At 37.2% G+C, this 22407-nt stretch overlaps 1 protein-coding gene across 4 annotated transcripts in view; it reads left to right on the forward strand.

Annotated features, from left to right (window-relative positions):
• Positions 1 to 22407, forward strand: part of TARBP1 (TAR (HIV-1) RNA binding protein 1) — a 78002-nt gene that overhangs the window by 8369 nt on the left and 47226 nt on the right. For all 4 annotated transcript variants that reach the window (XR_004257950.1, XR_004257951.1, XM_032242314.1 and 1 more), the window contains exons 5-12: positions 1203 to 1255; positions 2959 to 3056; positions 6128 to 6263; positions 6892 to 6988; positions 8389 to 8478; positions 15662 to 15800; positions 18247 to 18346; positions 19838 to 20010. Coding sequence is in view for 2 of the 4 variants with exons in the window: in XM_032242314.1 (XP_032098205.1) it covers positions 1203 to 1255; positions 2959 to 3056; positions 6128 to 6263; positions 6892 to 6988; positions 8389 to 8478; positions 15662 to 15800; positions 18247 to 18346; positions 19838 to 20010 (886 nt within the window). In the remaining 2 variants the exon portion in view is untranslated. The remainder of the gene's footprint in view (positions 1 to 1202; positions 1256 to 2958; positions 3057 to 6127; positions 6264 to 6891; positions 6989 to 8388; positions 8479 to 15661; positions 15801 to 18246; positions 18347 to 19837; positions 20011 to 22407) is intronic.

The raw sequence follows: 22407 nt of genomic DNA on the forward strand, positions 1-22407 counted from the left end.
TTTTTTTTTTTTTTTTTTTTTTTTTTTTTTTTTGAGATGGAGACTAGTGCTGTTGCCCAGGTTGGAGTGCAGTGGCGTGATCTCAGCTCACGGCAACCTCTGCCTCCCAGGTTCAAGTGATTCTCCTGCCTCAGCCTCCCGAGTAGCTGGGATTGCAGGTGGGCGCCACCACCACACCGGCTAATTTTTGTATTTTTAGTGGAGACGGGTTTCCACCGTATTGGCTAGACTGGTCTCGAACTCCTGACCTCAAGTGATCCACCTGCCTCGGCCTCCCAAAGTGCTGGGATTACAGGCGTGATCCACTATGCCTGGCTTCTTCTTCTTCTTCTTTTTTTTTTTTTTTTAAAGATGATTGTATTTATTTCTCAGATAGTGATATGATTTTTATTTTTTTCTAAGACAGAGTCTCACTCTGCTGCCCAGGCTGGAGTGCAGAAGTGCAGTGGCATGATCTCGGCTCACTGCAACCTCCGCCTCCCAGATTGAAGGAATTCTCATGCCTCAGCGTCTCAGGTAGCTGGGACTACAGGTGTGTGCCATCATGCCTGGCTCATTTTTGTAATTTTAGTAGAGACAGAGTTTTGCCATGTTGTCTAGGCTGGTCTCAAACTCCTGCCCTCAAGGGATCCGCCTGCCTTGGCTTCCCAGAGTGCTGGGAGTATAGTGTTTGCCACTGTGCCCAGCCTAAGTCCATTTTTTCTAATTGTCTTAATTATGCTGTGATATATTGATATGCATCATGTTTCTGCATTCTGTTCTTTCTGTAAGCTTACTTCATGTAAGCTTGCTTTTCTGACCAGTATCTAATATTAATTTTTGAGTATAATTTATTTACCCTCTAGGCATAGGGTCTTACGTTTTCTCTAGAGTATCTTTTTGGTTTTCTTATCATTACCTTTATTTTCTAGCATATGTTACTTCTTTGGCTTCCTTTCTTCCTTCTTGACCCAACACATTAACTCTCTCCTTATTATGGCATAAGTTTTAATCAGGTGGGAAAATTCTGTAGTTACTTTGTTTTTCTGGTAGGATTAAGCTTCCCCTCCAGGACCATCACTAAATTTAGCCTGCAGCGTAAGAGATCAGCTTTGCTTTTAGCAGGTGTTCTGTAAGCCTGCATAGGAAGTGCCTTCAAGGAAGCTGATTTCAAAATTGCATTTACAACTTAGTATCAATTATGTGTCTTTTTTTTTTTTTAGTTTATTATTGGACCACTAATGGATGCACTTTCGGAGAGCTCTCTGTATAGCAGGTAAAGAGACATTGTTATGTTGTATTTGATACATGAATTTCATGTCAGGAGACATGACCAGATTGTTTGATGCATTTCATATATACAGTATGTTGCTGAATAGACAGTCAAGTTTTTTTCATCATGTGGTCCTTTCTGTATTTGTTATTCTTGCATTCTGATTTGCATCAAGCGTTTCTCCTTTCCTTTTTTTTTTGCTTCCTTTTTGCTGCCTTGAGCTCCTCCATTCTTGGGCTGTTAGAAACCATGTCTTTTACACCTCACTTTCTTCTCCCTATTCCTGCTTTCTGCACTCTTGGAAGCTGCAATGACTTCAGCTAACCAACACTTTAAACTTATTTTCCTTTTTCTTTTGACTTCGTTTTAGACTTATAGGCAAGTCTTGAGAATAATACAAAGAATTCTCTCTTCTCTTTCATCCATGTTTCCCAAATGTTAATGTTTCACTGCATTTACTTGATCATTGCCTCTCCTTGTGTGTGTATCTTTCTTAGCTCTGTCTGCTGACAAGACTTACCCATCTGTATCTGTTTCAATGCCTGTCTGTCCGTCCATCCATCCATCCATCCATCCACCCATCCATCCATCCCTATTAGCAGCCATGAATTCACCCCAGGACATCCAATTTCAGTTCAGTACTGCAGGGTTTATTCTGACCTTTCCATATCTGACAGTGGCTGCTGTTACTCATCCTGTCTCTACTTACAGGCCACAGTTATGTTTTGAAAAGGTTGACAGTGAGAAGTTTGTCAGGACTGTACCTCAGCCTCATTTTTTTGAGCAGCATTTATGACTCTTGAATTCCATCTTCCAAAATTCCCCCGCTCTTGAAATTATGTTGTCTTTCTACTATTAACTAAATTTATAGTTGTGAGTCTTGCTGTTGGTATGTCTCTAAACAGAAATACATCCCCCTCAGCCAATTTCTTGAAACATTTTTAATTAGTCTATGCCAAGTTGTATTAATATTTAGTCCAATTTAATAATATTGAAGAGCATAGCAACATTTGATTTGCCAATTATTTTTGGTTTTCAAATAACTCATTACTATCGAATCATTTTCTGAAGCAATTAGACAGCTGGAGAGCAGTAAAACCAATGAAAAGATCTTGGTGTTTTCTAAGTGTCAACAAACACATTTATCATGAAATGTCTTCAGTTTTCTTGCACTTTAATTTGTTCAATTAGCAGATAATGTTCCTGGAAGAAGCATATAGCAGAAAAAATGTAACTTTAGTAGATATTAACAATTAAATGCTCTTGCAAAAGTAACTTATTACTAATATATGTCTTTGCTATGAATGTTACTTCTTTTATTTTAGGCCTAAAGATTTAGAGTCATTGGATTATATGTTGAGAACAATTAAATGTAATTTTAAATTGTCATTTCAGGCTCTTATTTTTTATGATATTATTTAGCAAGATTCATATATGTGGAAGAGAAAGTATCACAAAAAGGAGATCCTTAGTATAGTAGTAGGTTATTAACTCACGTCCATTTTTCTACAAGGTCGTGATGTTTCTATAATCAGAAAGATTTTCCAAATTTTGCTGAAAAGTAAAATGCAGGTTCAGAAAAATAAGGTTGTCTGATTGTTTTACTGTTGAAGGACTTTTGGGCCATGGTCCATGTAGGCTAGTTTCAGTGTAATCACTTGTAAATAAATGTTAACTATTTGTTTCCCCTCCCTCTCTGTTTGTAGGTCCTCAGGCCAGCCAATAGGAAGCTGTTCTCCATTGGGATTGAAATTACAGAAGTTTTTAGTCGCTTATATTTCTCTTCTTCCAGAAGAAATAAAGAGTATGTTTCAGTATAGGTTTTTTTTTTTTTTTTTTAAATGCATTAACTTATAGTTTTTTTGTTTGTTTGTTTTTAGCAAGATTGGTTATAAGCACCATCAACTATTATAATAAATATTTTCAAAAGCTTTCCTTTTCCAGGATATGCATATTCTCTCAGAATTACACAATATCTTTTTTGAGTACACACTTTAGTCATTGTGTATAACATCTGATCAGCATTGGCATGAGTAGCGTGGAGGTCATTTTAGGAGGTGTGTTGCAATTTAGCCATCTTTTGTAATTGTCCACTATTCAGTTTCAAGAATTAGTAAAATATATACAAGAAAGAGGGAACCTGGTTTTAGGAAAAAGTTGTAAACAGAATACCCACTGTGGCGAGTTGTCCCTTTATAGATACTGACTTAGAAAGATAGAAAAAATAAGCCAGAGGCAGTGGCTCACGCCTGTAATCCCAGCACTTTGGGAGGCCAGGGCAGGTGGATCACCTGAGGTCAGGAGTTCAAGACCAGCCTGGCCAACATGGCAAAACCCCATCTCTACTAAAAATATAAAAATTATCTGGGCATGGTGGTGTACACCTGTAGTTCCAGCTACTCGGGAGGCCAAGACAGGAGAATCATTTGAACCCAGGAGGCAGTGGTTGCAGTGAGCCAAGATTGTGCCACTGCACTCCAGCCTGGGTGGTAGAGCAGGACTCTGTCTCAAAAAAAAATTACTTATTTTATGTAAGACCTTGTCCTAGAACCATCCCCGATCTTCAGGTTGGAGATGTATTCTTCATTCTAATGAGGTAGGTTGGAAGGCAAAGGACAAAAGCAGTGTGATTGTTTGCTCAGCAGTAGCAGGACCCACTCTGCTTTGTGAATCCTTGTTTCACTCCCACCTTTGTGATTTATAAAGTGAGCCTAGGTATGAAATACGTATTTTTTCTTTTGTATTTAGTCTGCAAATAAAAGTGACAAGATGACCAATGGCAATATCTATTCATACATCAGAAAAAAGGAACAATATGGTCCGTATATCATGACTTTATAGAAAATTGATTGTTTTGAATACTTCTTTAAAAAAATGAGTTACTGGGGAAGAGAACTATTAGAGCCATTCTTTAGCTTGGTAGTTTTCAGAAGCTTAGTTAAACTTCTGGGCTGCAGCCATATAGGGATGAAATTGTCAGCCACGTTGCTGCCTCGCATGTCAGTAGCACACGAGTGAAATGATGTCAGCCAGGGCTTCCTAGAATTTGAGAGCCAGGTGTTTGAGGTTCAGGGCCAGGCATATTCCAGATGCTTGGTAAATGTGTTGAATCAATGTAAAATGGAAGCTTGGCCATTGTCATCTTCCTAGTGTCATGAGTGAGGTTATAGGGAAAAGATGGAATTTACTGAATTTAATTGGCGCATATGGAAGGGAGAACAATTGAGGCCAGGAGTTCAAAAAGAGAGAGTAACTAAAACGTTCATTCACAGTTATGTAGTCATTTTTCAGTCACCAATTTCCAGTGAGTATCTTCTGTGTATTCTGAATATCTTTTGTGCTAGGTATTTCGAAAGATAAAAAATAGACATCCTTTAAGGAGCTTCTGAGGATTTCTTAAAAGTCATTCTACAACTATTTGAGAAAACAGGCATTTTCACTAACTGCATGAGCTGAGAGTCCTTAACTAGCAGAGAGGACAGAATGAAGCACTATCCCTTTGTATCTGAAAATAGAAATGTAAGTAATCAGGATTAGATCCAAGGTAGTCAAGAAACAGCCTGTGGGAAAGATGTTACTGCTTGTAGATACTAGAGGCCAATAACCATCAATACTTCCTATCCTGTTTTTCCTTAACATCTCAAGTAGAAGAATGGCTTCTATTATAAAAAATTTATCTTTTACCGGCTGGGTGCAGTGGGTCACCCCTGTAATCCTGACACTTTGGGAGGCCGAGGTAGGAAGATCACCTGAGGTCAGGAGTTTGAGACCAGCCAGCCAACATGGAGAAACCTTGTCTCTACTAAAAATACAAAAATTAGCCAGGCGTGGTGGCACATGCCTGTAATCCCAGCTACTTGGAAGGCTGAGGCAGGAGAATCTCTTGAACCCAGGAGGCGGAGGTTGCACTGAGCCTAGATTGGGCCAGTGCACTCTAGCCTGGGCAACAGAATGAGACTGTCTCAAAAAAAAAAAAAAAAATTATCTTAAAAAAAAAAAATAGCTTCATGGGTATCAAAATCTCTACAGTAGAGTAGAAATCTTACTAAATAAAAATGAAATAAAATTAACCATTTTGCAAGAGCCTTATTGAGATATAATTCACCATTTTAAACCATTTGATTCAGTGGTGGTTAGTATATTCACAAAGTTGTACAACCATTACCACTGTAATTCCAGAATATTTTTATCACCCTCAGAAGGAAACCCCAGGCCTGTTAATAGTCACTTCTCATTCTCCTCTACCCTTTGCTCCTGGTAGCTACTAATCCACTTTGTCTCTGTAGATTTGCATATTCACAACATTTCATGGAAATGGAATCATAAAATACGTGGCTTTTTGTGTCTGGCTTCTTTTAGTTAGCATAGTGTTTTCAAGGTTTATCCACGTTGTGGCATGTATCAGCATTTCATTCCTTTTTGTGGTTGAATATTTCACTGTATAGATATTTCACATTTTGTTTATTCATTCGTTGGTAGACATTTGGATTTTTCACTTTGAACTGTTATGAGTAATGCTGTTATGAATATTCATACACAAGTTTCTATATGAACACATTTTTAATTCTTGTGGATACATCCCTGGAAGTAGAATTGCCAGATCATATGGTAATTCTGTTTAAGTTTTGGAGGAACTGCCACACTGTTTTCCACAGTGGCTGCACCATTTTACATTCCCACCAGCATTGTGTGAGGGATCTGGGTTCTCTGCATCCTCCCCAATGCTGATTATTGTCTGTCCTTTAGATTATAGCCATGTTTGGGAAGTGGAGCCTCATTGTAATTTTAACTTGTATTTGTCTAATACCTAATGGTGTTGAGCTTCTTTTCCTGTGCTTATTGGCAACAATGATAATTTACAATGTTTTCTTTCAGGTAGCTTCTTATTGAAGTTTATTCGGAAGATGACGAGTAGACATTGGTGTGCTGTTCCCATTTTGTTTCTATCTAAGGCTTTGGCAAATGTCCCAAGATACAAGGCCCTGGGTATAGATGGGCTTCTTGCTCTCAGGTAATTTACTCTGTATATGTACTTGTATGGTTATTTGCTATGACTCTCCATCAATATGTATATTTTTCATCTGCTTTAATCTACAGTAAATGGTTATAGTTAATATTGACATTGGGGTGTTTGAGCTCTTAATTTTACATAAGAAAAAACAAGCTTTAAAAAATTTATTCATATAGTTGAACTTATTTTGTTTCACAAATTACTAGTTTAAGTGTGTACTGAACTATATGCTGTTGAATTTTGACCTCTTCAAATAGGCCAGTAAGTTTTTTTTAAAATACATTCGTAAGTAGAAAACTAAAGATAAAATGCCAAACAATAGCATTTGTTAGAAAGTATTTTAAAAATGTCAGTAAAAAGGAATTTGAGGAGATAAAAAAAGAAGTATTTCGATAAATACGAACTTCTTTAAAAGCATCTTCATTTATAGTCTTATTTTTAAAAGAGAATTGTTTCATATTAAAATTGAGCTCTAGTGGAGGCCATAGTGGGGAATAATAGCTTTGAAATTCTGCTGACTTTCTGCATTAGAAATTGTAGATGTTATAAATCAACTTTTCGATAATCACAAATGATCAGAATTGCCTTTGGGAATATGGAACTGCATTTTTTTGTGTTTTGCTGTCAGGGATGTTATTCATTGCACTATGATCACACATCAAATTCTCCTGAGAGGGGCAGCCCAATGCTACCTTCTTCAGACAGCTATGAATTTGCTGGATGTGGTAAGTTTATCTTTTGCTTTCATTTACAAGTCTTTCTAAGTGAGTGGGTATGCAGAAATGAGTTAACATAACAGACCTATGGTACTACCATCAGAAAGGCCTGCTTGTAAGGTTGGCCCTTGGCTGGCACTGGGACCTTGGATTTTGGGAGCATTTACACTAACCTAACTGCTAAGAGTGCTTATTGTATCTAAAGTGTTTGTTCAATGTGGTTTATGTGGAACACCTGCTTTCCTTCTGGGAGTCTGGAATTTCAGTATGTATGAGGCAAAGAGTGCCTAAGTGACCACATCCCAGTAAAAGCCTGAGGCACTGAGTCTCTAGTGAGCTTCCCTGGTGAAAATCTCCATGAGTCTCTAGTGAGCTTCATGGAGGTTTTCACTGTGTTGTCACAGCTTGTTGCTGTGGGAGCTAAGCGTGTCCTGGGTGGCCCACTGGGAGAGGACTCTTGGAGCTTATGCCCTGTTCCTTCTGTACTTTTCCCCTCATATTCCCCTGTATCAACATTCAAGGAATGTATACCATGCTTATTCTGTGCTTTTTACAAAGCATCAATAAGTATTGTTTCCTGTAGGGGTCAGAAAACTCTTTGTGTGCAGTGCCAGGTAGCAGACATTTTTTAAGCTTTGCAGCTGGCTTTATGATCTGTGTTGCAACTTCTGAACTAGGTAAGCAGGCATTGACTATGTTCCAACAAAACTATTTACAAAGGAGGCTGTGAGTGGTTTTTGCCATTGCCTGACCTACACAGAGTAAGGTATCTTAAGTCAAGGTACATAATCTTAAGGGAATGAAGATCCAGGTGGTTTTCTTAGTCAGAGGGTCATTTTTATGGCATCAAAAAGAATCACATTTTTTTTTTTGAGACAGTTTCACTCTCGTCTCCCAGGCTAGAATGCAGTGGCGTGATCTCAACTCACCGCAACCTCCTCCTTCCAGGTTCAAGTGATTCTCCTGCCTCAGCCTCCTGAGTAGCTGGGATTACAGGCATGCACCCCCACAACCGGCTAATTTTTGTATTTTTAGTAGAGACAGAGTTTCACCATGTTGGCCAGGCTGGTCTCAAACTCCTGACCTCAGGAGTTTGGCCTCCCAAAGTGCTGGGATTACAGGTGTGAGTCACCGAGTCCAGCCTCACATTTTGATTGAAAGTAATTTCTTCTTATAGAATGTTTTATGTTTTTAAGATCGTGACCACATTTAAGATAGTAACCTCAATTTTAATTTAACATGGTATCTTTATGTTAAAAGTTGAATAAAATTTTCTTTTTCAAATATAGCTTTCTTTTGATTTAGCTAATGATAACCTACTTTAAATAGTATACTTGGTTGCTTCCATATTGGTTTTATTCAATTAAACATTTTAATATAATTTTTAAAATCTCTCCTGCCCTGCCCAGGAGAAAGTGTCACTTTCTGATGTCTCAACTTTTCTCATGTCTTTGAGACAAGAGGAATCCTTAGGACGAGGAACTTCATTGTGGACAGAGGTGAGATTGAAGATAATTTAATAAGGTCTTGAAAACTGTAAAAAGTGGTTTTCTTAATGAATTTCTTACTAGCCATTTATATAAAATATAAAGACTTATTTGTTATCTGTCAACAGAGACTTTGAAATATTGTATATTTGCTTTGAGTGAACTTAACTAATGCTGCTAAGATGCTTATGGAGAGGTGGGAGAGCAGAAGATGTTTGCAGTAGAGATAGACCTATTTAGAAGAAAGATGTTGCTAGTGGGCAGATCTCAACTCTGGATGAGATGCCCTAGGAGTAATGACAGTGTTAGACTCAAACACAGTAAGTGACACAAACTCCTCTTTCTCTGTTTTCTGTCAGCGAATGGCCCCTTCCTCCACCCAGTTGTCCAGTCCTCACACTTTGGTAATTCTCAGTTTGTCCTGATTTTTGCATCCAGTTCATCATGAAACCCTCCTGTCTCATAAACATCTTTCCCCTTCTCCATGCCCCACGGTGGCTCTAGCTCAGACCCTCCTCATGTGAAGCTTCTTCCCTTGTGATGATGTCTTGTTGATGTTGCATCCCTGGCCTCCAGGTCTTTTACTATGCCACCCTTTTTCTTAGGACTCTTCGGAGCCAGCCTCCTCCCTCTTTTTGTAAACCATGGGATGTAGTTCATACAACTGACTTTAGTGTTTATTCATTATGTACGTGATTGAGTTCTATGTTTGTCCCCTCTAGGTTATATATTTTTTGAAAAACAGGAACCATGTATATGTTTTCAACATTTCTCCAATACCTAAGTGATCAGCAAAACTTGGGATTATTTCTTTTAGAAGGCAATTCTATGTGTATATGTAGAGAGAAATAAGAGAAATCAGCTTGGAGTATAATTCAGGCATAAAATAATGAGGGCTCAGGAAGTAAGTTAATGGCAGAAGAAATGAAGAAGGGGCAAATTGGGGCCTTTAAAAAATGAAATTTTGTTTAAAAAATTTTTTTTTTCAACGGAGTTTCACTCAAGTGCAATGGCGTGATCTCGGCTGACTGCAACCTCCGCCTCCCGGGTTCAAGTGATTCTCCTGCCTCAGCCTCCCTAGTAGCTGGGATTACAGGCACGCATCACCACACCCAGTTAATTCTTTAGTATTTTTAGTAGAGACAGGGTTTCACCATGTTGGTCAGGCTGGTTTCTAATTCCTGACCTCAGGTGATCCACCTGCCTCAGCCTCCCAAAGTGCTAGGATTACAGGCGTGAGCCACTGCCCCAGCCACAATTTTGTTTTAGTTTCTTGATGACAATGCATCTGATTATGTGGAATTTGAAAAATATGGAACCATATAAAGAAAATAAAAATCACCTGTAATGCCTACCAACAAACTAAATGTGTATTTTTTGGTTTAGTTTTTAATTCTTTTTCCCTGTGAATATAATATATGTATTCTCTTAGTTGCTTTCTCATTATGGATAAGTATATGTATATTTAAAATGATAATACATTTGAACTTTCTAAATATAGATTATACTGTTTTAAATTTCATCTTTTGTTCACATACACATGAGCATTTAGCATGTTGCTAAGTCATTTTTCGAGATGGGGTAGTAAAACTTCAGTTGATTAAATCTTTTTAAATTTACTGAATCAGTTCCTTTTCTTGGACTTTGTTTCAAAGCTTTTGCTTTTACAAATAACATGGGGCTGGGTGCAGTGACTCATGCCTGTAATCCCAGCACTTTGAGAGGCTGAGGCAGCGGATCACTTGAGGCCAGGAGTTCACGACCAGCCTGGCCAGCATGGTGAAACCCCGTCTCTACCAAAAATACAAAAATTATCTGGATGTGGTGGTATGTGCCTATAGTCCCACCTATTTGGAGGCTGAGGCAGGAGAACAGCATGAACTCCAGGAGGTGGAGGTTGCAATGAGCTGAGATTATGCCACTGCACTCCAGCTTGGATGACAGAGTGAGACTCTGTCTCAAAAATAATAATAAATAAATTATAACATTAGGAGGAACTTATTCCCATGTGTTTTTATTTATACCTGTTTCTTTAGGATCAATTCATAAAATTGAATTTGCTCTATTTCAATATTTTTGAAGTTCTTGATATAGATTGAGAGAGGTTTCAAAGTATGACAGTGGACATCCACTTTATCTACAGTGATACAATACCAAATGTATCAGCATGCTAAATTATTTGCCACTTAGGTAGATAATACAGCATTTGGTGACTGTTTGCATTTCTCTGATCGCTGGTTTTTTAAAACTTTTTTTCATGTCTTTGTAGTATTTCTTTTGTGAATTGTCTAGTCTTGTCCTTTTCCCATTTTGTTTTGGGATTTTAGTGTTTTGTTTTTTTCCTTGATTTGTAAGTACCTTTTTTATATTAAGGGTATTGACAAGTTGTTATACCTATTGTAAATAATTTTTCTTAGTTCTTTTTTTAAAAAATTAGCTTTGATTTGAAGATTAAAACCATTGGTCAGAAGTGTCTTTATTTCTGTTTTGCTCTTCAATCCTGCCTTGATCCTTATCCTACCCCACCCCATTCCTAAACAAAGGTGTTTTTGATAGCGATTCTGCTTACTACCTTGCAGGTTTTAGTTAAAATATGTATTCTTAGGGATTTCTTTATGTCAGTAGGCAAAGACCCTTTTTGTTCTTTTTTTGTATGCTTGCATAGTATTCCATCTGGTGGTGGTACCATTGTTTATTCAACTTCCCTGTTGCTGAACTGTTGAGTTGTCCAGTCTTGTGGCTTTTACAGACAGTGCCACAATAAATAAATATTCTGCAGGAACATCTGCAGAATGAAGTCCAAGAATTGGGATCTCTGGTCAGAGGTTGGGTGCCTGTGTAATTTTTCTGGGGATTTTCCAGTTTCCCTCTATAGTTTCCTATGGCTGCTGTAATAAATTACCACCAGCTTGATGGCTTAAAATAACATACATTTATTCCCTTACAATTCTGGAGGCCAGAAGACTGGAATCCATTTCACTGGGCTGCCATTAAGATTCTGACCTGCCCCTGCTCCCTTGTAGGGGCGAGTCCATTTCCTCATCTTCTGGAGCTGCATTGCTTGTATTTCATGGCTCATGGCCTTTCTCCATCTTCAAAGCCAGCAGCCTAGCATCTCAAGATCTCTGCTTCATCTTCACATCGTATTCTTCTCTTCTGTTTCTATGTCAAATCTGCCTCTGTCTTCCTTTTATAAGGACACTTAGGATTACCTTGGGCCCCCTCAAATAATCCAGCATAATGTCCCCATCTCAGAACACTTAATCTGCAGAGCTCCTTTTGCTGCACAAGGTAACAGTCACAGGTTTCGGGATTAGGACCTCAGTATCTTTGGGGCCTACCATAGGGTTGCAGAAATCTCACAGTATGATGGTGCCTATTGTGAAGCAGGAATTTTTGCCAATCTGGTGGTTGGGAAAGGCATTCCAGTGTAATTTTAATTTATCATTCTCTTAAAATTTGTAAGTTCGGGCATCTTTTCAGTTTCATTTTGATTTTTGATTTTGTTTACTTTTTTCCTGGTAGCTTTTTAGTTATGAAAAATTTAAATATTCTTAGAAGAGTATGATGAATTCTCACATGCCCATTACCCACCATCTACCATTGCTGCTCATGGGTGGTCTTCTTTGACTTGGGCATCCTACTCTCCCTTCCTCTCCCAGTTATTTAGAATAAAATCCTATCAAATCTTATTTTTCATCTATAAATATTTGAGTATGTACTGCTAAATGATAAGGAGTTTAAAGAGCTTAAAAAATAAGCCCTTACCACACCGAAAAAAAAAACTAACAATGTTTAAAAATTTATTTATTTTTGTTTGTTCAGATGTTCAGTTTTGTTTGTTCAGTTATTCAAATAAGGCCTATTCACTGCCGCTAATAGGCGTAGGTTTAAAATTGTGGACTTTAATCCAGCTGGAGTTTATTTTGGTGTATGGTGTGAGTTGTGAGGTTTGAAAGAGAAAATTCATGTAAAAATGCTTTAGGCTACCTTTAGCCCATATTAAATGTAAATATCTACCGTTACTAATGGCTTTTCACCCTGGTTTAAGGAGTAAGGCATTGGCCTGTTTTATTGTTTGTTTGTTTGTAAGGAGCCAGCTCTTAGAGTTCTTTATCTGTTCCCCTCGATTTTCAGTTCTGTAATACATCAGTGTCTGTTTTCATCTCTTTTCTTCTTTTACTCTCCTTTCATTTGTTTTGCCTGTCTCCTGATGTCTTGGAGTCATTTGTTCAGAACTGTGTATTGCACATCTCCCACAGGCCACGCCCTGTGCTGACTGTTGGGAATACAGTGCTCAGTGAGAGAAACATGTTGGCTACCCTCAGAAACTGTATAGTTGGTGATTTATAGCTGAATCCAGATTTCAATTCTTTTTTTGTTTGAAGGCACTTACATATATGTGTATATATTTTAGTGTAGATTTGACTGTATCCTGTAACTTTTGTTACACAGTGTTCTCATTATTACCTAATTTAGTTATTATATTACGTTAAAGCATGTAAAATCATTGATATTCAGTCATTTTAAACCTGTAGAAATGCCGTTTTCATGTAGCTCATCCTAAATAATTTTTTAATTAATAGACTTTATTTTTTGAAAGTGTTAGGTTTTCAGAAAAATTAAATAGAAAGTACAGAAAGTTCTGGCCAGGCATGGTGGCTCATACCTGTAATCCCAGCACTTTAGGAGGCCTAGGCAAGCAGATTGCTTGAGCTCAGGAGTTTGAGACCAGCCTCGGTAACATAGGGAGACCCTGTCTCAATATATTTTAAAAATAAAATGATAATATTTAAAAAAGTCATGCAAAAAAAGCACAGAGTTCTCACATACTCCCATAGTGCTCTTCCTATCCCTACATACAGTTTTCCCTATTGTTAACATTTTGCATTAGTGTGCTACATTTGTTATAATTGATAACCCCCATATTTATTATTATTAACTAAAGGTCATAGTTTACATTCGGGTTCACTGGGCGTTGACAGATGTATAATGCCATTACAGTGTCATACAGAATAGCCTCACTGTCCCCCAGAATTCTCTGTGCTCTGCCTGTTCATCTCTCCATTCCCCCAAACCTTGGCAGCTGATCTTTTTACTCTCTCCATAGTTTTGTCTCTTCCAGAATGTCATATAGTTGGAATCATATAGGACATCATGGCCTTTTCAGATTGGTGCCTGCACTTAGTAATATGCACTTAAGTTTCCTTCATGTGTTTTCATGGCTTGATAGCTCATTTTTTTTTAGTGCTAAGACTTCCTTATCTGGATGTACCACAGTTTATTTATCCATTCCCCTACTGAAGGACATCTTGGTGGTTCCAAGTTTTGGCAGTTGGGAATAAAACTACTGTAAACATCTGTGTGCAGGTTTTTGTGTGGACATAACTTTTCACTTCATTCGGATAAATACCAAGGAGCACAATTGCCAGATAGAGTGCTAAGAGTATGCTGAGTTTTATGAGAAATTGTCAAGCTGTCTTTCGAACTGTACTATTTTGCACAAAGAATGAGAGGTCTTACTGCCCCACATTCTCTTCTTAGGGTTGTCAGCGTTCTGGATTTTAGCCACTCCAGTAGCTATATAGTGGTGTCTTATTGTTTCAATTCCCAGTTTCCTGAAAATATATGACACTAAGCATTTTGTGTATGCTGTTTACCATCTGTATGTCTTCTTTGGTAAGGTGTCCAGATCATTTGCACATTTTAAAATTAAGTTGTTTATTTTCTCATGATGAGGTTTTAAAAGTTCTTTGAATACTTTGGATACCAGTCCTTTATCAGATATGTGTTTTGCAAATATTTTCTCTCAGTCTATGGCTTGTCCTCATTCTCTTTATGTGTCCAAAGAGATTTTTGAGACTTGTATTTTAATGGGGAATCAAGGGAGCCTGCCTATCCAGAGACTGCCATTTAGATGTCACTTTAAACCATAAGTCTTGACATGAAAACCCTTTGAAGGGGAAATATTCTGAATTTTGTGACAGATTTCATAGAAAAAATCAAATACGAATTAGAGTTTGGTTGTCAAAAACAATGTTGGTGCAACAGAATCATGCCTGTGGAAATAAAAGATTGGAAAAGCCTCACGTATTTTATAGCAATAATTAGGAAACTTAGTCTGGCCAGTTTTAGAGGAATACAGAGAAAAGTGTATACTGTTAAAAGATAAATACTGGCCGACCTCACTGTTAGACAGGTAATATCTTAAGATCATCTGACTTGATAAAGACCTGCACAGAACAACTTCTTTTAGCATTATTGAACTGCTCATTCATTGTACCTTGTAGTGTTGGTCTTGACCAATTCATTAATTCAGTCATCCATCATCAGTTTTGTCTTTGGTCAAATGATATATTCTTCCTTTGCCTCCTTATAGTTAACTTTGAATAACCTTAATGGATACAAAAAATATTTTCAAAAATGCTTACTTTTTAGAAGGACTCACTTCATCATAATTATTTTCTTTATATTTAAACTCAGTTATTGAATTTGCTAAGACAGATATTATAAGAAGGAAATTGAGAACATATTTAGATTTTAAAACAAAAATTTCACCATTACACATAATCAAAGATGAGTTGTGAAATCGTGTGACTTTCGTTTGCAAATTTTCTGAGAGATGTAATGGAGAAGGCCTTGGGCAGTGTTTCTCTTTTAAATTAATATACAGTATTTTAACATGCACATATGATAGAAAATAAACTTGTGAGAGGAGGGTAGGAACTTTAATTATAACTTACATTTCAAATTCTACATTCTCTCAAAGATAAAACTTCTTGTTTTAGCATGTAAAGCTGGAAGAAGTTTTAGTTGAAGGCTGTAATTTGTTTTATATAATATGTTATTTTTTATAGAGATCTTTAGAATACCTCATTAAAATGTACATTTTGTATAAGGTACATTAGAAATTCTTGCCTATTAATGAAGTTTATACATTCTTTAAAGGAGATTAGAGAACACACATACATGTATATACATGTCATACATATATATACATACATATATATATACACATAGTTTTTGTGTTTTTACTGTCTTTCGAACTCAATTATCATAGTAAATGGTTTATTACTTTGTATTCAGTTATTTAAATTCAGTTTATCATGAAGGAAAGAAAATTGGCTTGAGGAAATTAGAAACCCTTTGTTCAGTTAGATTTTTAAAACAAAGTAATAACTGTTTTCTTTTCCAGCTGTGTGACTGGCTACATGTTAATGAAAGCTATTTTAAGCCACCCCCACTGTGTAGCTCCATTGGACTTCAGAAGACATCTTTAAATGCTTATGTGAAGAACCTCGTTCAAGAGTATGTCAAGTCATCTGCTTGGGAAAGTAAGTCTGCAATCATTTTTATGGATTGATAAAACCAAAATATTTTCTTTTTTTTTTTTTTTTTTTTTTTTTTTGAGACGGAGTTTCACTCATGTTACCCAGGCTGGAGTGCAATGGTGCGATCTCGGCTCACCACAACCTCCGCCTCCTGGGTTCAGGCAATTCTCCTGCCTCAGCCTCCTGAGTAGCTGGGATTACAGGCACGTGCCACCATGCCCAGCTAATTTTTTGTATTTTTAGTAGAGACGGGGTTTCACCATGTTGACCAGGATGGTCTCGATCTCTTGACCTCGTAATCCACCCACCTCGGCCTCCCAAAGTGCTGGGATTACAGGCTTGAGCCACCACGCCCGGCCGTAAACCAAAATATTTTCGAAGAACTTTTAACTATTTTTTGAGACTGAGAGTTAGGCTTTATGAAATATGTGATGATTTATTGATGCCAAACTTGTTGAAAGTGGAAAAAAAGTAAAGACACTGTCTCCTAACCTGTATTAATACTTTATTTGTTCTGAGACTTGAGATTTTAAATTATTTTATGTTTAAGGAAGCTAGTAAGTTGCCAGAGTAAAAAGTGGACACAAATTACTGGGTCCTTGTGAACTAGATACTGCAGATATGGTTTTGGAGCCACTGAAGTAGAAATATGTGCAGTGGAAATAAGTGTTCATCTTTTTTGTTTTTAAAGCACTATGTTTAGTATGTACTGATTATGGAAAACAATTTTAAACAAAAACTGTGTTTAAAAGGATAGTTTTATTAGTTTTCTTTTCAGCAGATACTTTGCAACATCAGTTTTACAAAGTTCCCTTCTTTGAGGAAATATAAAAGACCACATTAGAGAAGCACCCTTTGTTTTTTGAAACGGAGTCTTGCTCTGTCACCCAGGCTGGAGTGCAGTGGCACGATCTCTGCTTACTGCAACCTTCACCTCCTGGGTTCAAGCCATTCTCCTGCCCCAGCCTTCTGAGTAGCTGGGATTAGAGGCACGTGCCACCACGCCTGGCTAATTTTTTGGTATTTTTAATAGAGACGGGGTTTCATCATATTGGCCAGACTGGTCTCGAACTCCTGACCTTGTGATCTGCCCATCTCGTCCTCCCAAAGTGCTGAGAATACAGGTGTGAGCCACTGTGCCTGGCCTAGAGAAGCACTCTTAACAGATTCATTAATTAGGATTCTTTTTATATTCTTAATGCTTCCACTTCATTAAAGTCATTAGTGTTAATTTAGGAAAATTGCATCTTCAAATTTAACATTTCTTAAATTTCCTAGCTTTGTCTCACACAAAGTCATTTTCATCTCCTGATTTCATTAATCTAACCATGGAATAGCTCTTAAATGATCAGATAATTATTCTTCCAAAATGCATGAGTTTATTCTTGGAACATTTCTCTTTTGTGTTTTTAGTCTTTTTTGGTCTGTCTGTCTAGTAAATGTCCTATGCTGTTACATTGGAAGATTATTTGAAGTAAATATGTGTTAGTCCCTATTAAAACAGATATAAAATGGGGGTCAGATAGAGGTCTGAGAGACCATAGCCTTTGCGTCTTTATTCATTTAATCTCATTTCTGGTCACATTTTAGGGAACACTCTCTCAGCTAAAATACTAGAATTGCCTCGTAAGGGATTACCTTTCGTCTACTCTTGCTTCTTCTACAGTCTCTTTTCCACATGGTACCTAGATAAATATTTTCAAAATACAAATTTTGATCTTAGATATTTTTCCTCCACTTTGTATATATTCCCTTTAACCTTCAGTGGCTTCCTTTTGCCGTTAGGGCAGAGAGAAAGGTCCTCTGCATGGCCTACATATCCTGGTCTCTCTTCTGCTGTTTATGCCACTTCATTTTTTGCTACTCCCTGTCACTTAGTGTACACATGAGCATCCTTCTATTTTCTGGAATGTAGCATGCCTTCTCCTGCCAGAAGACCTTTGATACACTCTTCCTTCTGTTTAGAAAGTTCTTGTGTCCCTTCATCTTTCCTCTTGAGTTGTCATACTCAGCCCAGTTGTAATTTCTCAGGGAAACTTTCTCTTACTCTCCAGATGAGGGCATGTCTTCCTAGTGTACACTCCACTAGCACCATGTACTTCTTTATAGCCCTCACTACAATTGCAATTTTATATGGCTTTATTTATTCTTTGATTAATGCTTTTCTCCTGTAACTTTAAATTCCATGAGCACAGGAACCACTGTGTCTGTAGCACCCAGGTAATTGCATGGCATGTAGCAGGCACACAAATTTGTTTTTTGTTCATGTTGAAATATATGTGTATAATAATGAGCCATGCTGTAGAGTGTTCTACTGTATTTCCTCTCAGCTGTATTTCTCTCATAATTTAATATTAATAAAGCATAATCATTTAGTGGTTTTGTTTTTAAGCATTATCCTTGAAGACTTTTGTTAATGCTTTGTAAACCTTAACTATTGTGTTTTAAGTGGGAGAAAACTGCTCTATGCCTGATTGGTTTGAAGCCAAGCTTGTTTCTCTGATGGTCTTGCTGGCTGTGGATGTGGAAGGAATGAAGACTCAATATAGGTAATTGTTTCTATAATTGAAAAGAAAGCCTATTTAAAAAAAAAATTCCGATCAGAATTATGATGTGTATTCAGATTTTTGAATGATTGAAGTGAGTTGATCACAGGTATTAAGATAGGGTACTAGAACATTAACGGTATACCAAAGAAATGTTTAAAGTTAAAAACAAATAGGAATAAGGGCATATTAGTGCTTTTAGATTGGTAAATTAAATGTTAAACTTAACAACTTAATGTTAATTAGGTGGCTGGGTACGGTGGCTCACGCCTGTGATCCCAGCACTTTGGGAGGCCAGTGCGGGCAGATCACCTGAGGTCAGGAGTGCTAGACCAGCCTGGCCAACATGGCAAAATTCTGTCTCTACTAAAAATACAAAAATTATCTGGACATGGTGGCAAGTGCCTGTAGTCCCAAGTGCTAGGGAGGTTAAGGCGGGAGGATCACTTGAGCCGGGAGGCAGAGGTTGCAGTGAGCCGAGATTGTGCCATTGCACTCCATCCTGGACCACAGAGTGAGATTCCATCTGAAAAAAAAAATTAATGTTAAATTAGAGAAGATTAAAAACCTATATATAATAATCACTGGTTTTATATCAGAGTATTAGAAATAGGTTATAAGATTCCATTATAAGTTTAGGTCAAGAGATTTATTGGATTTGACTCCTTTGTAAAATACATGATTTTAAAAAATGGTAATAAAGATAATATTTATATTTTGTGAGACTGTAAGCAGATCGGTTTTCACTAGATTATAGTTTTGCAATAAGCAGCTTCAGTAAGTAGATCGGGTAGGATATTTGCATGACATATAGTTAATTTGATTTACATCAAATCTCTTTTCCAGACGAAGATTTAGTACCAAAGTTGGTTATCTAGCCTGGGAAAATAAGTGAGACCACGTCTCTATAAAAATTTAAAAAAATATTGAGCATAGTGGCTCACACCTGTGGTCCCAGCTACTCGGGAGGCTGATGTGGGAAGATTGCTTGAGTCTGGGAGGTTGAGGATGCAGTGAGCTGTGATCACACCACAGCACTCCAACCTGGGCAACAGAGTGAGACCCCGTCTCAAAAAAAAAAATTGGTTATAACAGTTCTAAATAAATGCTTTGGTTTTTTATTTTTTTATTTTTAAAAACATGTTGTATTTCCTTGACTAACTTATGTTTGTTTTGATTTTATATTTTTGTATTATGGAAGCCGGGTCTCAGCAATTTAATTTACAAATAAATTGGGTATAGGATTTCCTTCCTACTGTCACCTGGCATTGAGGACAGCCGTTCTTCCCTGTGCTTTCTTTATTGAATCGCTACCCTCAGGGGAAAGCATGGACCAGAAGATGAGTCCTCCATGGTGCTGGTTGTCTGGGTCTTTCATGAGAGTAACTTTGTCTGATTGGATCCATTAACCAACCAGTTTCACAAATTATAGGTGGGAAATAATTTGCTTATGCTTTTGAAATGGTTGATTTTGGCATGTCTTTTAATGTCTAGTGGAAAGCAGAGAACAGAGAATGTATTGCGGATATTCTTAGATCCTCTTCTGGATGTGCTTATGAAGTTTGGAACTAATGCCTACATGCCCTTGCTGAAGACTGACAGATGCCTCCAGTTGCTGTTGAAGCTGTTGCATACCTGCAAGTTGAAAGGTCCCTGTGCCCAAGATGGTAAGGATAAGTTGTTTCTCTTGGTATCTTGCTTGATATATCATTGGTATTTAGAGTAAAAGGAAATTTCTGGCTTTTTAAAATAAAAAGAACATTCAATAAATAGTTACTGTGTGTCTCCCAGTGGTGCTAGGGATACAGTGGTGAAGGAGCAACCATCTGCTCTCGGGAGTTGACATTCTAGTGGTTTGCATGCATTGGTTACTGTAATGTGATTTCATTTGCTTTTGAAAAAAGTTTATGCGTGCTTATTGATTTCTAGATCATTTAAAATGATCACTATTTTGTATGTGTTTTAGCAGGATCCATTTATGATTTCCAGTCTGCTAGAGCACAAGAATGGTGGTAATTTTATAATTACTTGTTTTTACATATGTTAATCTCTGAGTACCTTTTAAGTAGAAAATACCTCATAAAGTTAGTGATAATAGATAGAAGCATTGAGCTCCTTCTCTCCTTAAACTAAGGTATGTAAAACAGCAGCTGAAAACTCATAGACATCAGAGATGAGAGTAGTGACGGGTGAACCTCCCAATCCTTTCTGACCTGTCTCATTTGCAGTTTTAGAAATTTCCTATTTAAAAATTCTAGAGAAGCATTAGTATTAGGTTAATCTTGAGAATAAAATTGATATGGTTATATTTTAATATATGCTTATGAAATACCCTGATTTTCTATAATGATAGTAGCAGAATCAAATGCTATGAAAATACCGTAATTTTTTAAATAAGACTTTTAACTCCTTAAGAACATACATTTGAATTCATTGGACATGTCCTGACTATTTATTCCTATGCTCACTGCTTTCAGTGTAGAACTGGGCCACATGTGCCCTTGAAAAATTGCCATAATTTTGGATGCAAACAAAAGAATTGTGATATGTAAGTTACATGTAAGTTAGGGTGCAAAGTAAACACCTGTGTACTCACATGCAACCTAAAACAAATTTACCTGTTTAGTGCCCTTCTGTTACTCTTTGTCTTCCTATTGTGACTTTTATTGTATCCATGCATTTTAGAAAAGAGTTTTTACCACATATGTAGATATTCCTCAACAGTATATTGATTTTTTTCAAACTACTTTATTAAGGTATGATTGACATGTTAAAAGGCTTTACATATTTAATGTACGCAACTCAATGAATTTGGGGATGGCTATACACCCCTGAAACCATCACCATCATCAAGGTCATAGATGTATCTTTTTACCTCCCAAAGTTTCCTCTGGCTCCTGTTATTATTACTATTTGTAATAAGAACACTTAACCTAAGATCTGCCCTCTGATCGAATTTTAAGCATACAACACTGTAGCTATTAGGCATTATGCTGTGTGATAGACCTTCAGAACTTCATTGTTTTGCATAATTGAAACTTCATACCCCTTGACCATCCCCTCCCATTCTATAAGTTGCCATTTAATTTTGTTGATTTTTTTTCCTTTGCTGTGCAGAAGTGTTCAGGTTTCATGTATTGTTTATTTTTACTTTTGTTGCCTTTGCTTTTGCTGTCACATCCTAAAAATTATTGCCAAAACCAGTGTCAAGGAGCTTCTTCCCTGTTTTCTCTAGGAGTTTTACAGTTTCAGGTCTTACAGTTAAATCTTTTTTTTTTTTTTTTTGAGGTGGAGTTTTGCTCTATTGCCAGGCTGGAGTGTAGTGGTGTGATCTCGGTTCACCGTAACCTCCACCTCCTGGGTTCAAGTGATTCTCTTGCCTCAGCCTCCCGAGTAGCTGGGATTACAGGTGCATACCGCCACACCCAGCTAATTTTTGTATTTTTAATTGAGACGGGATTTCATCCATGTTGGTCAGGCTGGTCTTGATCACTTGATCTTGTGATCTGCCCACCGCAGCCTCCCAGAATGCTGGGATTACAGGCGTGAGCCACTGCGTGTGGCCTTGCACCTGAATCTTTAATCCATTTTGAGTTATTTTTGTGTGTGTTTAAGCTAAGAGTTTAGTTTTATTCTTTTGCATGTGGATATGCAGTTTTCTCCACACCAGTTATTGAAGATACTGCCCTTTCCTCACTTTGTATTCTTGGAGTCCTGGTAGAAGCTTAGTTGACCATATATGTGAGTTTAACAATATATTGTTTCATTTTCTTGCTTTTGAGCTTTATAGAAATGGTATCTTAGTGTAAGAAGTCTTGTATAACTTTTCACTGAACATGTTCCTAAGATTCATCCATGTCCTTTCTTACACTTTATTATTTTCCCTGTTATAGAATTATCGGTTGTATGACAATACCGCAATTTATGCATTCTCCTCTTGTTGGACATTTGATTATATTTACTTTATTACTATTATGTGCAGTGCCACCATGAACACTTTTCCACCTGTCTTCTGGGGCCTGTGTGTGAGTCTCTCCAGGCTATGTTTCTAGAATAAAATAGAT

Source organism: Sapajus apella, unplaced genomic scaffold (assembly GCF_009761245.1).
Source record: "Sapajus apella isolate SASKATOON/1434 unplaced genomic scaffold, GSC_monkey_1.0 scaffold49, whole genome shotgun sequence".
In the NCBI taxonomy this organism is placed as follows: Eukaryota; Metazoa; Chordata; class Mammalia; order Primates; family Cebidae; genus Sapajus; species Sapajus apella.